The sequence below is a fragment of the Triplophysa rosa genome, linkage group LG19 (assembly GCF_024868665.1).
Source record: "Triplophysa rosa linkage group LG19, Trosa_1v2, whole genome shotgun sequence".
NCBI lineage: Eukaryota > Metazoa > Chordata > Actinopteri > Cypriniformes > Nemacheilidae > Triplophysa > Triplophysa rosa.
Genome location: NC_079908.1, coordinates 21,128,026 through 21,143,663, shown reverse-complemented (window position 1 = coordinate 21,143,663; position 15,638 = coordinate 21,128,026). Strand labels below are relative to the sequence as shown.

General features: G+C 37.4%; 1 protein-coding gene across 2 annotated transcripts; it reads right to left on the bottom strand.

Moving 5' to 3' along the window:
• Positions 1–1,952: 1,952 nt before the first annotated feature.
• Positions 1,953–15,375, bottom strand: st8sia3 (ST8 alpha-N-acetyl-neuraminide alpha-2,8-sialyltransferase 3). Of its 2 annotated transcripts, XM_057360327.1 has the most exons (4): positions 14,747–15,375; positions 12,702–12,821; positions 11,151–11,708; positions 1,957–6,122 (listed from the first exon to the last, which is right to left on the bottom strand). In XM_057360327.1, exons 1-4 carry the CDS (start codon positions 14,908–14,910, stop codon positions 5,840–5,842), a joined length of 1,125 nt encoding a protein of 374 aa, XP_057216310.1. In that variant the 5' UTR covers positions 14,911–15,375; the 3' UTR covers positions 1,957–5,839. The 2 variants fall into 2 exon arrangements, with proteins under 2 accessions (XP_057216309.1, XP_057216310.1); XM_057360326.1 differs by having other exon boundaries at positions 1,953–6,122; positions 12,702–14,864.
• Positions 15,376–15,638: the final 263 nt, after the last annotated feature.

The window sequence follows — 15,638 nt, the reverse complement described above, 5'->3', positions numbered from 1 at the left end:
GAGAATTAACACATTACAATAAAGTTGTACCATGCATTAGCTAAAATGAATCAATGAGCAATGCCTTTTTAATATTTAGTTAGTTACCAATACAATTGTTCATGGTGCATTAACTAATGTTTGCAGATACAACCTTGTTGTGAAGTGTCACCCAAATATCTGACAAAAAATGAAAGTTAAAAAGTGCTACGTTATTTAAATAAATAATAAAACAAACGTGAAAGGTTATATCATTCAATGTGAAGTAAAAATGTATAAAAAAAATCAAAACAGTCACTGCAAATAAAATTCTCTAGACAAACACAAACTGACTTTTTACATCTCACACACACACATGCACACGTCCATTATTTTGTATGTTTTTTTGACACTCTGCAGGAGTGCTAAGCACTTCCGCTCCCTCAGCAGGCCAGTGTGTGTGTGTGTGTATTGATCATGATTTGAGGATGGTTTAAGTGTCTCTCTGGTTTAAATGTTTATGCTCAGAAACTGTGTCCCGTACAACCAACGTGTTTATGCACTATGGATTCAAATCTGATGAGATTACAGACACAATCACATTATTAATGATCACATTCACTTACTGCTTACACTCAAAGCTAAAATCAATTCCTTATCATGAAGAAATCATATAATATTCTGTAATTATTAGTAATTATGATTATTATTAATAAAATAATATGAATTCACAGAGACGTTGGTGCAACATCTAAAATAACATTATTAGGAAAATGTAGAAAACCTTTAAGCAAGCAAAAAGCAGGTGTGCTGTTTCTTCTTACAGAACTGATTTTCTCTCGATCACTCCTAAAACACACACGCATAACTGTAGATTTACAAAACACACAACAGCACATTACATTTATGCATTTGGCCGATGATTTTATTATTGTGGTGTCTCACGGTGCATTCTATATTTTGATCCATGATTGTACGTCAGGACTCAAACCCACAACCCTTGCTCTGCAAACACAATGCTCGACAAATTTGCAGTAAGAAATTAAAACGAATGAAATCATTCCTTTCGGATGAAATCAAGGATGTAGGGTATACTCACATGTGTGGTGTGTTGGTGTCTCGGGCCGGTGCGTGAGTTTCTCTCCGCTGCAGTCACTGAGTCTATAGACACAGTCTGCTGGTCAATATGGAAATCAATGACTCTACGAAACCATCTCTACACAACAAGCGTGGTTACAAATAACTACACTATGCAGTGTTGAAGGACAAATGTTCACCGTAAAGGGCAATTATTAGTTTATTGCGAGATATTTGAAAATGCATTTTTTGGTGTATATAGGTGTCAGGTTGAATCAATCACACTAAATAATATTTAACCAAATAAAATATTTAAAATAAGAAAGTATTTTTTATTATAATCTAATATTTCCTTAATCTCTCTCTCTATACATATGTCATCTATATATTTACATATACTTTCATATATTTATAATACAGATATACTATAAATGTCTCTAAATTTAATGTCTTAATAACATAATTAAAACACATGTTTTATGTTCTTGTTAGTCAATGTTTTAAAAGACGCTACTTAGGGGACTGTCACGTCACTCTGTTTAAACTATGACCTCTCTCTTTTAAAGCTCAAAGGTCAAGGGTCAAGCAGACACATGAGCCAAACAAAACCATTACACAACTGAATTGTTTCTTAATCATAAATGTTTTTGTTTGTTTGTTTATAAACAGACAAAACTGATTTTACAAAGCATATTTGTGTGTGTGTGTGTGTGTGTGTAGGCATATATTAATAATAAATTGATTTCATGTATACGTAAAGTGCATTATGGGAGATGCCATTATGACATGCAATATAAAAAATGTTTTTTCCTCTAATGGTGATCAATGTTCCGTCTTCCTCTGAACATGGATTATCAATAACATATCACGTGTTGTTGTTTTTAATTGACGTTTCGTGTTTTAAATCATGTTAAGAAGCATTTTTGAAGGAAATTCTCCTGTGAAGTTTGGTGTAATGGCGCCGTATTGAACAGTCCTTGAAGAAAACTGAAGAGAAATGACAATGTAATCCTGATTTATGACAACTGTAAACACAAAACTGACAACATTTACTGCTTAAGGAATATTTCTGATGACCATTACACTGCCAATCACAACATCCGCAGAAAAATCCATCTGTGAAGTGAACAACAGACCGTCGCAATAAATAAGGTTTTACATTTTTCAACTATATTTTCACATTCTTCAGTGATGTATTATATGCAGTATATAAGTGACACAACTTTAATGTCATAAACTAAAGTTTATTCGTCCACATTCTCTTTGATGAACAACCGTTGCCATGGAAACATCAAGAATAACATACTCCTACATTCACAATCAAAAGGATTCAATCAAATAATTGGAAATATTAAGAAATAATATTTAATATACAGATGATGTCTAGATAAGTTTGGTTCGTAAATGATCACAATCATATTTGAGAAACTCAAGATCTGCTGACAGTCACAAGCTGAAAGACACATACGACCGAAAGAAATCAGCATTATAGAATTCAACAAACATAATGAAACATTCAGCGCCCATGACTCTCTAAGAGTCTCGGCTTTGATCCGTTTCACGAAAGTTCATTGAGAGATTCATACAGCCAACAGACAGTCAGAGAGCAAAATGTGAAAGAAAAAGAACTGGAAGATTCCCAGTGTGTGTATAATGCAGCTTTAAAAAAAATCTGAAATATATGATATATATGTTATATGAAAGATAAAGAACAAAATAAAAATGGCAGAACACTTTCATATGTAAAGAAACCTTCGTGCTAAACCACTCGAAACCTTGAAACTCACTGTTTTGTCTGTCTCCCCAAACACAGAACAAACCTTGAAAATGGTTTGGTTAGTTTTTAACAAGAACTTTCAAATGTCAGATGACAGACTTTTGTGAGTCAAGTTCTTTGGTAAATGTTGTGTGAACTTTCTTAGATTCTTTTTGTTGAACATTCATAAGCTTCATCATCACAAACGTGGCAAGGCGGATATGTTGTTAGATGATATTCCTCTCTTCTCAGACACATGAATCAATTTGACAAGTGGCTTCAGTGAAACGGTTTACAGGTTCAGCGTTTAGCAAACAGAACTTCAGTTATATGATCAAGAATTAGAGCGTGCGCTCCGTCTTATCCAATCAAATCTTAACCATCTCAGCCAATCAATTTGTTTGCTAATCCGCTTGGCCACGCAAAACAAATCTGCATGTGTTAACCATTTGAGTAAAGTTTCCTGGACATCCCATAATTCACAGCTGATCATTGTCAGACCAAATCAACAATTTGTTTGCTGTGAATGCTTCTTTAAAAATTGATTTGTGTTAAATCAGCAAATTGCCAATATAACATGACTTCTGTCATGTGGTTTTTGTGTATTATTTAGATTTACTTGTTTATCTGATATGGAGTCAGTTTTTCAGAATTGATTTTAATGAAATGATCTGACATGGATGAGAGGTTTATGTAGTAAAATGTGATTCGCACATATTGACATTCTGAGATTTGCTCCAAACACATCTCACAAAAAAGCCACAAAGAAACTCTTAAAATATCTATCTAAGTGTGTAATGTTGATACATTAAGGTTTGTTATGTTAAATCTCTATAGACTATTCAAAAAATAGCAGAATTAGATTAAAGAAGATAAAACAAACCTTCTTTTCTGCACACGGATCACAGCTCTACACATCTTAAGAAATGAACACACACACACACGCACGCACACACGCGCACACACACACACGTACGGTATAATAATAATAATAATAAACAATCAATGCGTGTGATTTAATGTCTGACACACATATGCTCATAATGTGCACACATTCATATAATTATATGTAAGATGTTAAACACACTTCTGCAGCCTCTCATTAAGAAAGCCCCGCCCACCAGCCTGTGAAACTGGATCGATTGACACATTCAACTCCTAAACTCACTGTATCTGTGTATTCACACAACAACAAACCAGCCGTGACGATCTCCTGCATGCTGAAAATAAGTGTACCATCATCTCTGTCTGGTACTGTGTGTTCAGAATTAAAACTACATACAAAATAGATTTTTACGTTTGAAGAAATCTGAAGAAACTGTGAAGGATTTAGCTTGTGCAAACGTCACACTGTAGTGATGCTAAGGCGTTACAGCTCGTTGCCATGGTGTTGCTATGTGGTTACTAAGGTGTTCTGAGAGCCTTCTAGCATGTTGCTATGTTGCTGTGGGCGCTTGATTTCTCTCCTTGTTATTATAAAGAGAACATCATTGGTTTTGGCGTATAGATAACTATTTGTAACACCATAGTTTTACTACAAATACCATGATGAACTGTGGTTACTGTAGAAAAACCATGATTCATTTGTGGTTACCATGGTTTGGGCGATTCTCACAAAATCTTGAAGATGTCAAACACGATTTTCTCAAAAACACTTTTCAACAAACTTCCTTTATATTCATTTAAAACAAGGTATGATATGCTTAAAGGCATTGATTTAAAAACATTTACTGACAGTTTAACAAAAAAGGCCTTAAAAATTCTCATTGCTGTAACCATTTAAAGCTGACAATCTCATAGCATGTTTTGCTAGAAACAAGCAAAGCCATGATGCCTAAGCAAGTTTTTATTAATCATACATAATAAGACATTAATAAATTATATTTTAATAGAATATTATACATGTCAAATTTCTTTAAATGTAGAAAACCACCTCTATCGGTAATGAGAAGGGAAAAAGTCTCTTTGTGACAAGAGAAAATTAAGTTTTTAAATAGAAAAATATAAAGTAATCTGTTAACTTGTTAGCCATTTGAAAGACGTGTTTCTTTACATAAAATCAAACTTAATGTAAATATCTTTGTGTATTAAAAACGTTACAGAAGATGAGAATGGACACTTCTTACCTCCAATATTTCTTCATTTTTATTATACATGAATATTCTGTCAATCATTTTTTGGGGAATTTTTTGTAATTTGAGAACGTCTAGTAGAACATCCAAAAAAATTTTTCAAAATATTTTAATTAAAATTACAACATATAATGCAAATCGGGTTGTGTTACGCTTTTGAGAATTTCAGCAATAAAATACATAAAAAATGTATTCCTATGTCAAAATAAATTTTTGTCCAAGGTAGAGAACACAATTGTCTTTATTATGATCATTATTGTGTTATCAAAATGTATGTTTTCTAAGTCAAATCTTAACTGCCATGAGGTTTCAGTGGTTTCGTGAGAATGACCCGTTTCACTATGGTAACTATGTTTTCTGTTTATTTGTAGTAAAATCATGGTTACTTTTCCAAAGGGCTGGCCCAGGTCTAAGGAGCGCATCCAGACGCCTCAAGACGTCTCACGTCCCGAGTTTATCCATCTGACTGAAAATCAGTCGCATTGATCATTTGGAAAGTAACAGCACACACGTGTGAGTTTCAGTCGTGTCTGTAGCGCGTCTATTACAGGCCAAAGAGAAATGTTTTGGGTTACAGGTTTGTTCAAGTCACTAAGCCCTCTGTTTTACTGAAGTGAATGGAAGAGTTGTATTATGGCAAGAATTGTCACTAGCGAACAAACAAAGCCATAATATTTTCTGTGTATTTTTCTATGCTGTATGCAGTTATATTGTAACATGACGCTTTGAGCAGATTGATCTTCACATCATCAATACTCCCACAATCATTGATATCACGAGATACCGAGACCATCATCAGCCCGCTGCAGAATAAAATTCACGCCGCACCGAATCCCGACAAACGTCCATTAGCAGAAACAAGCGACCTGCCGCAGTCCTGACCCCCGCTGGCTCTCTGACCCCTGACCTTTGACCTCTAGGCGCAGTGGGAGAGGCTGAGTTTCAGGATGCCCTCCGTGTGCATTTTGAAGAGCAGTTTGAACTCGGTGGGCAGCTGGTGTGACTCTTGCCACTTTGTGGTGAACTTGGTTCCCTTCTTGTCATAGTAATGATACGGGAGCTCTTTGCCGGTGTTTGGATCCCAGCCGAAGGGCCAGAAGCCGTACAGATGGACCTGCTCGCACATGGACGAGGCCAGCGTGAACATCAGGATCCCTGTGCTCAGACGCTTCGGGGACAGATGCTTGGTCTTCCAGTACCTGCGGACAAAGAAGAATTCTGCTTTTGTGACGTTTTTCTTTATAAACGTACACAAGCGTTCAAAAGTTCATGACACTTGACTGACCTATTTTTGTAGCAAAAATTTTATTGTGCCAACATATTCATCGCTTTTATTAAGACAATTAAAATGTTTTTGAAATGTATGACTGATATAGGATACAGCTTGATATATTTTGACTATAAATCACAACACAATTCCCAAAGTTACATTTGTGTTCTTCCATAGTTTTGATGAGTAAATGAATGGTTTCTAAATGAGACAATGAGATTTTTAAAAATCATGTTTTTTTATATTCCAATCAATATCAATCAAACTAGAGTTGGATTGTTTTCATTTAAGCCATAATCATAACCAAACTCAAGTAATACAGCTAACTAACACAATAAAACACAATCAAAACATGGTAACATAATAAAAAAACATGATTTTTGAAAAATGGTAAAAACAGAGTTATCTCATTTCGGAACCAAACTCTTCACATATTATTCTAAAAATAAAAACATTCATTGAGAATGAGTAAGTGACCCTAAAGTCTAAAACAGGAGTGTTTTGTTGCATTTTAAAAACGGAGAAAATTGAATAAAAAACAGTTTGTTTCATTATTAAAGTTTTCATTTTGAGCTCTTGTTATTTTAATTTTAGAAAAAGCACCATAGAAAGAGGAGTAACAAAATCAATAAGCATGATCCGGCAGCTGTGTGAGTCTCACAAAATGTCTTTAATGACATTGACATAGAAATAAACTCACAATTTCACCATAAAATGAAAGTTCTTTCATCATTTATTTATCCTCATGTCATGTCAAACCTGTATGAGTTTCTGTCTCCTTCAGAACACAAAAGAAGATATTTTGAAGAATGTTGATAACCAAACAGCACTGAACTCCATTGACTACCATAGTATGAACACAAAACCACAGAGACATTTCTCCAAATATCTCCTTTTGTGTTCTACAGAAGAAAGACTCACATACAGGTTTACATACAACCACATGAGAGAGAATAACTGATTTTGTTTTATTTTTGGCCGAACTACTCCTTTAAGAGCACGTTCCTGCGTGCACTTATTTCCTTGAACTAAAAGACACAAAAACTCAATTTTCAGGTGAAACGTGACCTGGATGTCTTAAAATGAGATTCACCCATTTATGTGAAACGTGAAGACGTTGGCACATTTTCCACACAAACCAAAATCTTTCCATTAGAGCTGACCTCAGTACAGTGTGATCATTCAGATGAAAAACCCTTCAGACAACAAACTGATGCTCGAATGCTTCGTGAAACAAGACAAATACAGCATGCTCACATTGCAACCCATGGCACACTAAACAGTGGTTACCCATAAACCCCCGGGAAACAAAACTAATGCCTCTCAGTGGCACAAGTGTCTGCGGGAAAAATGTGACATAAACGACACAAGCATGAAGGTCAGCAGCTCTGTGTGTGTGTGTGTGTGTGCTGTGCGTGTGCGCGTGTGTGTGTGGAGTTTTGCTCAGAGCAAGGTTAGTTCAACCACCATCTCTAATACAACTGATGTAGCTCTGATTAACCCAGAAAGAGAGAGAGAGAGCATCACACACATGAAAGTATGCCTGAATAGGGTTATGTGTATTGTGTATTGATGTGGATGTTGTGTACAGCGTTTAGCTGTCTCAGTATCTGTTAAACCTCCTAACAGAGCTCATGAGCCTCTTACAGGACTTAATTCTGTCACAGAGGTTCACTTTAATGGGATTGTTGAAGATTACTGGACAACAGCTCACACTGAACGATGGGTTAAACCTCAGCAAGTACACACACACACACGCACACACTCGCACACCACACACACACACACACACACACACACACACACACGCACGCACACACACACACACACACACACACGCACACACTCGCACACCACACACACACACACACACACGCACACATACACACACACACACACACACGCACACACACGCACACACACACACACACACACACACACACGCACGCACGCACGCACGCACGCACACACACACACACACGCACACACGCACCTCTCTCTCTTTCTGTGTTCATAATCTTATATCTTTCCCTTCCCTTCCCTTTATAATCTTCTATTTCATTGAGAGCGATTCAGAACAGTTCCTTTCATACACAGTGAGGTGCAAAGGTGTGGTACACTCTTTGGATTCTTTTGAAATTTTCACGATAAAATTACAGTATCAGAATAACAGCTTGATTTGAAAACTGTATAACTTTGAGAGAATTTTGTCATTGATGTGTCGTCTTAATGACATCAGCATGTGATCAAATCAGTGAAGCAAGAACTCCAAACTTTGAAATTGATCAAAATCCTAGATTTTTTATGTGGCCTTAGACATTTAAACCTCACTGTGAACATATTTTCATACCAAGAGTTACTGAAACCTTGTGTCTCCAAAACTGCAGAAAAAAACACTGCATTTTCAAAAATTAAACACTGTGTTGTCAAAGTTGACAAACTCTTTTAAATCCTTTTGATTGGTTTATTTAAAGGAGTCATATTGCACGGCTAAAACGAATATTATGGTTTGTTTTAGATGTAATGCAATATGTATACACCATTTAAAGTTTAAAAAACGCTGTATTTCCACATGCCATGCATGTTTGTATCTCCTCTTTGCTCCGCCTCTCTGAAACGCGCTGATTTTTAACAAAGCTCATGGCTCTGAAAAGCGAGGTGTGCTGTGATTGGCCAGTTCACCAGTGCATAGTGATTGGTAGAATACTGCAAGCATTTCATGGAAATGTAACGCCTCTGACCATATTTGAAACATCAGGTTCCAAAGCAATTGAACTGACAGACGATACAATGAGATTAACAATTACGCCCACCTTAACTACGTGTAGATTTGGGCGGTCTTAGTCAAATCATGTTACAAAGTTACGTAGATTTGTGGGGGTGTGGTTACACGAGGCGTTTCAGACAGGTCTGGGTGAGCATTCACTTTTACATAGAACAAATCTTTTGTTCCCACACTTTAATTTCTGCAATTTTACGTGTCTAATACATGAATGAGCAACTTAAAACCAGTGTTGGGTGTAACTAGTTACTAAGTAATTAGTTACTGCAATTTAATTACTTTCCCCTTGAAAAAGTAAAGTAAGGCATTACTCTTATTACTCTTATTTTTTCTGTATTTAATTACAGTTACTTTTGATGTAATTAAACTAAATACTTTGTGTAATATATTTGTGTGCAATAGTGGAATTGACATCAAAATTCAAAGTCTAACTTTAAAATCTGTGCTTTAATGTGTCATTCTCACATACTTTGGTCAGTTAATAAGAGTACTTTATGTAGTTTAATATTATATATTTTAATGAATTAGAAGAGCTGTTTCATGTCTATCCTTTAATCACTTAACTAATCAAGGTGGATATAGGATATAGAAAGTAATTAGTAATAAGTAACTAAATACTTTTTGGAGAGAGTCATTTGTACAGTAATCTAATTACACTAGTAATTAAGTAACTAGTAGTTAATTACTTTTTGAGAGTAACTTACCCAACACTGATCATAACACACCAAAGACACAGGAAAACACGTACTTCCGCCATATGACCCCTTTAATATTCGCAAAAAAAACACAGACAAACATGAAAATATACCTAATGCTAACGATTTATAAAAACGTTGTGACAAATGGAGGTTTCTGCCTGACAGCGATGATACTGTATCTCGCTAAATTTACGATGAAAAACTCTCCAAAAGGAAAACTGAAGCACATGCAGTGATCTGGTCTCTCTGCACAATGAAGATGGATGGAGATGATTCTGGACCATCATATGCTTGTGAGGCCAGAAAATAAATAAACAGAGCTGAGAAATCTACAGAAATCGGACTTTCTGTATGTTTATGCGTTTAAAATACTGTTGCGTGGCATGTGTTTGGACGATTAATGTACACTACAACAGCGTTCTTTAACAGTCCGCCTGGAAACAACACGAAGCCGCCTGATCGAAAAATTAAGCTGTCGTGTTTACAACGGTTGCAATAAGAATTCATCGCGCTTAATTCGTAAAAGTATGCAAGGTTCACTTATAATCATTGCTGCTGTTAACTCTTGACACGTTCGTGAATGTCCACCGGGGACATTTCCACGACGCGGCACAAAACGAAACGTGATTGGTTGCTTTACCTATCAGTCACATGGCCTCTTGGGAGAGACGGTTCTCACTGCAGAACACGACATCCAGGGTGTGTGGTTGGACCCAGATCCGACTCCTCCCATTTTATACACTTGGCCGCAATTTGGAGAGTTAAGTTGCAACCTGTGGTCTCCAAAGTTTGCTCTTATCAATGTCATCATAATTTAGTGTACGCCTGTAAGTAATGATCACAGTTAAATATGTTAACCCAAACCCATACCCTAAACCTAAATCTAATAAAATTAATAAAGTTAATAAATAAAGTTTGTCTTCAGCAAGTTTGTTTTTCTGTCAAATAAATAACTTTAGTTACCACTTGATGCGGAAATGGTAGAGCAACAACACAAGTATCACGCGTGTTGTGGCAAACTGCTGCAGAAATCTGTCGACCAATCGAGAACGCAGTGGGAAGAGACTGGATCCAGTGTCGACCAATCACAATGCAATGGGAGGAGACTGGATCTGGATCCAACCTGGTTCCCTGGATCTCACGTTCTGCAGTGAGGAGCTACTGTCTTGGGCGGGCCTTGGCCAAAGAAAGCGGCCAAAGTATGTTCTTTGGCAGCAGTTCTTACTTTAATAATCTGAAGAACCTTTTTTCGCCACAAAGAACCTTTTGTGAAGCAGAAAGGTTCTTCAGATGTTAGAGGTTCTTCTGTGGCATCCAAGAACCTTTTGAAGCACCTTTTTTTTAAAGAGTGGATCCTACTTAGCGCCGGTCATCAAAGTACCATGGTAAAATTCTCTGATAACATCACAATGCTATGGTGAAGCCAAAACTGACGTTCTGTGGCCACTGCTGAGCGGTTTGGAAGGAAACCTCTTACCTGTTCACATACTGCATAATGTTTCCCGGCCAGGCCAACTTCACTTTCAGCTCGCCCTTGTGCTCGACGAAGAAGTCTACGAGTGTGCGCGTGACCGTGGCGGACGTGTGGAAGAAAAAGGCGGGAATCCACAGGATGGCACCGTCAAGCTTCTTCAGACTCAAGAAGAAATTGTTTCTGTCCTGGATGGTCAGCAGGTTGTTGTAGTATTTCTCCAGAATGCTGGGGTTGAAGGTGGTGAGGTTGGTCCTGCGGCCCACATCTTTACGGAAGACCTCGGTGGGCGCGAAGTTGCAGCGGAAGACGAAGTCGTACTTGTCAATGTCTGGACCGCAGCGGCTGCCGGTGAGAATCCCGCTGTTGCCGATGACGGCGCAGGTGTTGTAGCGCTTGTTGATGATGGGAGAAGAGTCTGGAAGCAGAGATTTGAGGTTCTCCCCGATGGAGAAGACGTATTTGTGACTGGAGTAGTCGTAGTGCATCAGTTGACCCACGCGCACGCTGCTTTTGGTCAGGGTGAAGTTGTGCGGCACGTCGATGTATTGGCCGATTTCTTTACTGGAACGCAGAAGACAAAACCAACATCAACACAGTGAGAATGACACGTGAGAACTGATCACAAACACGAATGAAGAGTTGAAATTTATTTGATGCATTTTTATTTATTTATTTGTATAAAACGGTCACTTCTGGTCCTTGATTCTGATTGGTTGAGCCGAGTTCTAAGCCGTTATAAAGTACCCCGATTTATAACTTCTGACCGCATTAGATAGCCTAAATATCACTTTATTTACTTTATTTTATGAAACCTTGCAACGCATATGGAATAACCGTTTATAAAAGCAATAAGCCCCGCAAAACAGTGGGTTACAGGGCATTTTATAACAGCTAATGGGTTTTAACGCCCTAAGCTGTTATAAAATGCACTGTAACCCACGGCTTCTTGGGGCTTATTGCTTTAATAATGCTTACTGGTAGTCAGATAACTCAATTTATTAAAAGTGTTTTTCACAGTATTTCATTGTTGCAAAGCAGCTGCAAAAAAAAACATTGTGGAAAAATAAACAAATAAAGAAATAAAGAAAAAGAAAAAGAAAGAAGGAAAGAAAGAAAGAAAGAAAGAAAGAAAGAAAGAAAGAAAGAAAGAAAGAAAGAAATGATATAATTAAATGTAATAGAATTATATTATATAAATAGAATAAAATACATAAATCCTTATAGACATCTACAGAACATAGAAATATAAGAAAAAGCAATCATAAAAACAGAACAAATACAATGCACACTGCAAAAAAGTAAGCATTTTTTTGTCTTGTTTTCTAGTACAAATATCTGAAAATAATTTTCTCGAATACGAAATGCTACCTAAAATATTAGGTCTTGTTTTATGAAAGAAAATATGAGATTAAAGTAAGTTTATGTTTGAAACAAGCAAAAAAATATGCCAATTGGGTAAGAAAACAAACTTGAATTAGATACTTTAAATATTTCAAACTAAATCCAGCAGGTTTATTATTCTTAAGTTTATTAAAGTGATTGTGTGATGTTCACCTCTGCTCTACATAAGCAGTCTTATTAAACCTCCAGTTAGTAGACTCCTGCAGGTTTTCGTTGAGAGCGTTATTGAGGGATGTGAAGGCAGGGTCCAGAAACTTCATTGCCAGTTGGGACCTGATGAGAAGCACAGAGGAAACAAACATCAGGAAACAACACGGTTCCTCTGCACAGGAAGAGTTGGTCCCATTGTGACCCGGATGGCAGATGTTGAAAGTGTTTCCAATCAATTGCGAGTCATCCAGCAGTCTGTCAGTCACCCCCCGCCCGGGGCGCTCGATGCCCGCTCTACTTAAAGCAGCGCTTTTAGACTCCACGCCTGCTCGCTTTCTCACTCTCATTTGTTAAAGCTTGTTCCGTTTCATTAACAAACTTATTAGAGTCTGGGTTAGCGCTTCAGAGGTCAGAGCGTTGGCTTGTGTTACAGCCCGCTGACTCTGGAAGAATACAACAGTCGAGTTTGTTTTGAAAAAAAGTCTGATTATCAGCGTTCAAATGCTTGGCTTTGTGCTTAAAGACCTGATGTTGGTAAAGATCGAGGCCAGTAAACAAAAGGTTTCGTGTTTGAACTCTGCAAGAATTGATTCGCTCTTGTGCAAGTTCACTCCTCTGAAACTTCAAACAGATCCAAACACTGCAGAAACACTTTCACTTTCACATGAAACATCCAGACTTAAGAAAATGTCTATCCCCTAAAGCCAACCCTCGCAGAAAAAAACTTTCACCATTTTTTAATTTGAAATAAAACACCATTTACTGTGTGTCATAAACTACAGATCACTTTGGATGACGTAAACAATGCTGATCCAACTACACTAACGTTTCGACAAAATACAACCAACAGAACATTTACGACCAAATCAAAATGTTGAAATAATATCTTTAAGATCGCATTAAAAAATAATAACATTAAATAAATAGAAACTGAAACCGGAAGTGCTTCTGGACCAGTGTTTCCATCTTGTGGTCTATATTTATGTTCTAATACACATGTTGTTTTACAAATGCGTGTCCTCATAAACGGACGTGAAATAATGTTGATTAATATGATGCAACACTAAACAACAATGGAATAGTGAAAGGCATTTGAATGCAGTTCTGCTGGCTTGAGGTCTCATCTCTGGCAGAAGTTGAAATGACTCAAAGCAACAGACCTGGGTAACATATGGTCCCCCTCCCCATCTTCCGGCTGATCTCAATGACTCCTGCCAAGTAACCTTGAGTGCATCAAAACGGTTGTGATTACTGCAGAAATGAATCTGCCACACCAGTAAATCAGCACCAAGGACAGCGGCCTGTAGAACCCTCAAACACCAACAACACAACTACACAATCTACACAGAAATAACACAATACTCTGTCTCTGCCAATAAGTTAGAAAGCAATACTTGTGTCATTTTTACAGCAGCATACCAGGGTTTGAGAGTTCTCAAAAGTACTGTATTTAACTTTTTGTTGAATAGAAAAACTGTTTCTGTTCTAAAAATCTGGCCCATACAACATTCTGAAACAAAACATGTGGCTTGTTGAGTACTTTTCTGAGTGAACAGACTCCTTTTCATCTGTCAAACAATACAACGGGTAAAGAAATCCACAGTGAATTGAGACCAGAAAATCAGAAGCACTTAAGTGAGCAGTCACATGTTTATAAACACTCTGTCATTTGTTGTCGCACAGTTACAGGTTTATTTTTACGTTTAAGATGTTTTATTTAAGAAATATTTTCAATACAAATGGAGTATATGCAGGTAAAATTAAGGCTGCCGCTGTATGGAAATCATTACTCCGCGAAATATGAGAATGTAGGTTGTTCACGACTGATTTGCGCATGCGCACTGCGCATCATGACAACAGGCCTTTCCAAAAATCTGTGTACAAGAGACACACAAAACATGACTCAATGACAGCAAACGCTTATTGATCTAGATGAAGGCGCGTATGTTAAACCGTGCGGATTAAAACGTGCTTTCCGTCCGAGATACACGACAAACGTGATGACATGAACAATAAACGCATGTTAAGAAAGAAACGTGCTCACATACCGAAATCCCGCATGAAACATGTACACCCGCGGTCCGCCGGCGTTGGCGTATTTCGGGGCGGTGAAGATGAAATCTTTCTTTATAGACACATAACTGATCAGTGACAAAATGAGCAAAGCGACGCTGAACATCACCAGACCCAGAACACTGACGACCCGAACCATCTCAAACCCCCAGCGCTGCGATCACACACAGAGAATAAACATGATGAATGTGTGCAGCATCATTTTCAGAGGATGATGATGGTGATGCTGGATGAGGGATGCGGATGCTGCGGTCCGCCGCGTCTCTCATCAGGACCAGCCGCGTGCATCTCTGTCGGATCTTTGCGTTTAGGTTAAAACATCGCCGGTCGGAATAAGGCTTTTCCCCGTCAAATGCATTAACTCGAGCAGATATTTAAAGGAGACTCGACCCTATTCACCCATATCCGAGAAATAAACAAGGATTCGCATGCGGAGATGCCCGAGAGCGCGCGGACACGAAAGGGTTACACACATAATCCTGTTTACACGCATACATCTGCAAAAGACAAATAATATTGACATTCCGTTTTTGAGACTGATATATTATATTATTATTTATATAGTACGTAATAGTTTTTATAATAATTAAGACATTTTTACAAAACACTCTCTGGCTTCATATACGGACGAACGCAACCAGTGTATGCATTATATGTTTTAAATGTTATCATTTCTAAGCGATAAAACATTATATTCATATTGTTTGATCACATTTTATAATAATAATACAATATTGCATTCATGGCCACACCCCCAAACATGTGACAAGACAGAACATTTCTGTGCTTTAGGATAAAGCAGGATGTTGGGTACCACTCAAAACAGTTGCATGTGCATTTTGAGAAATATTGAGGATTGAAACTTTG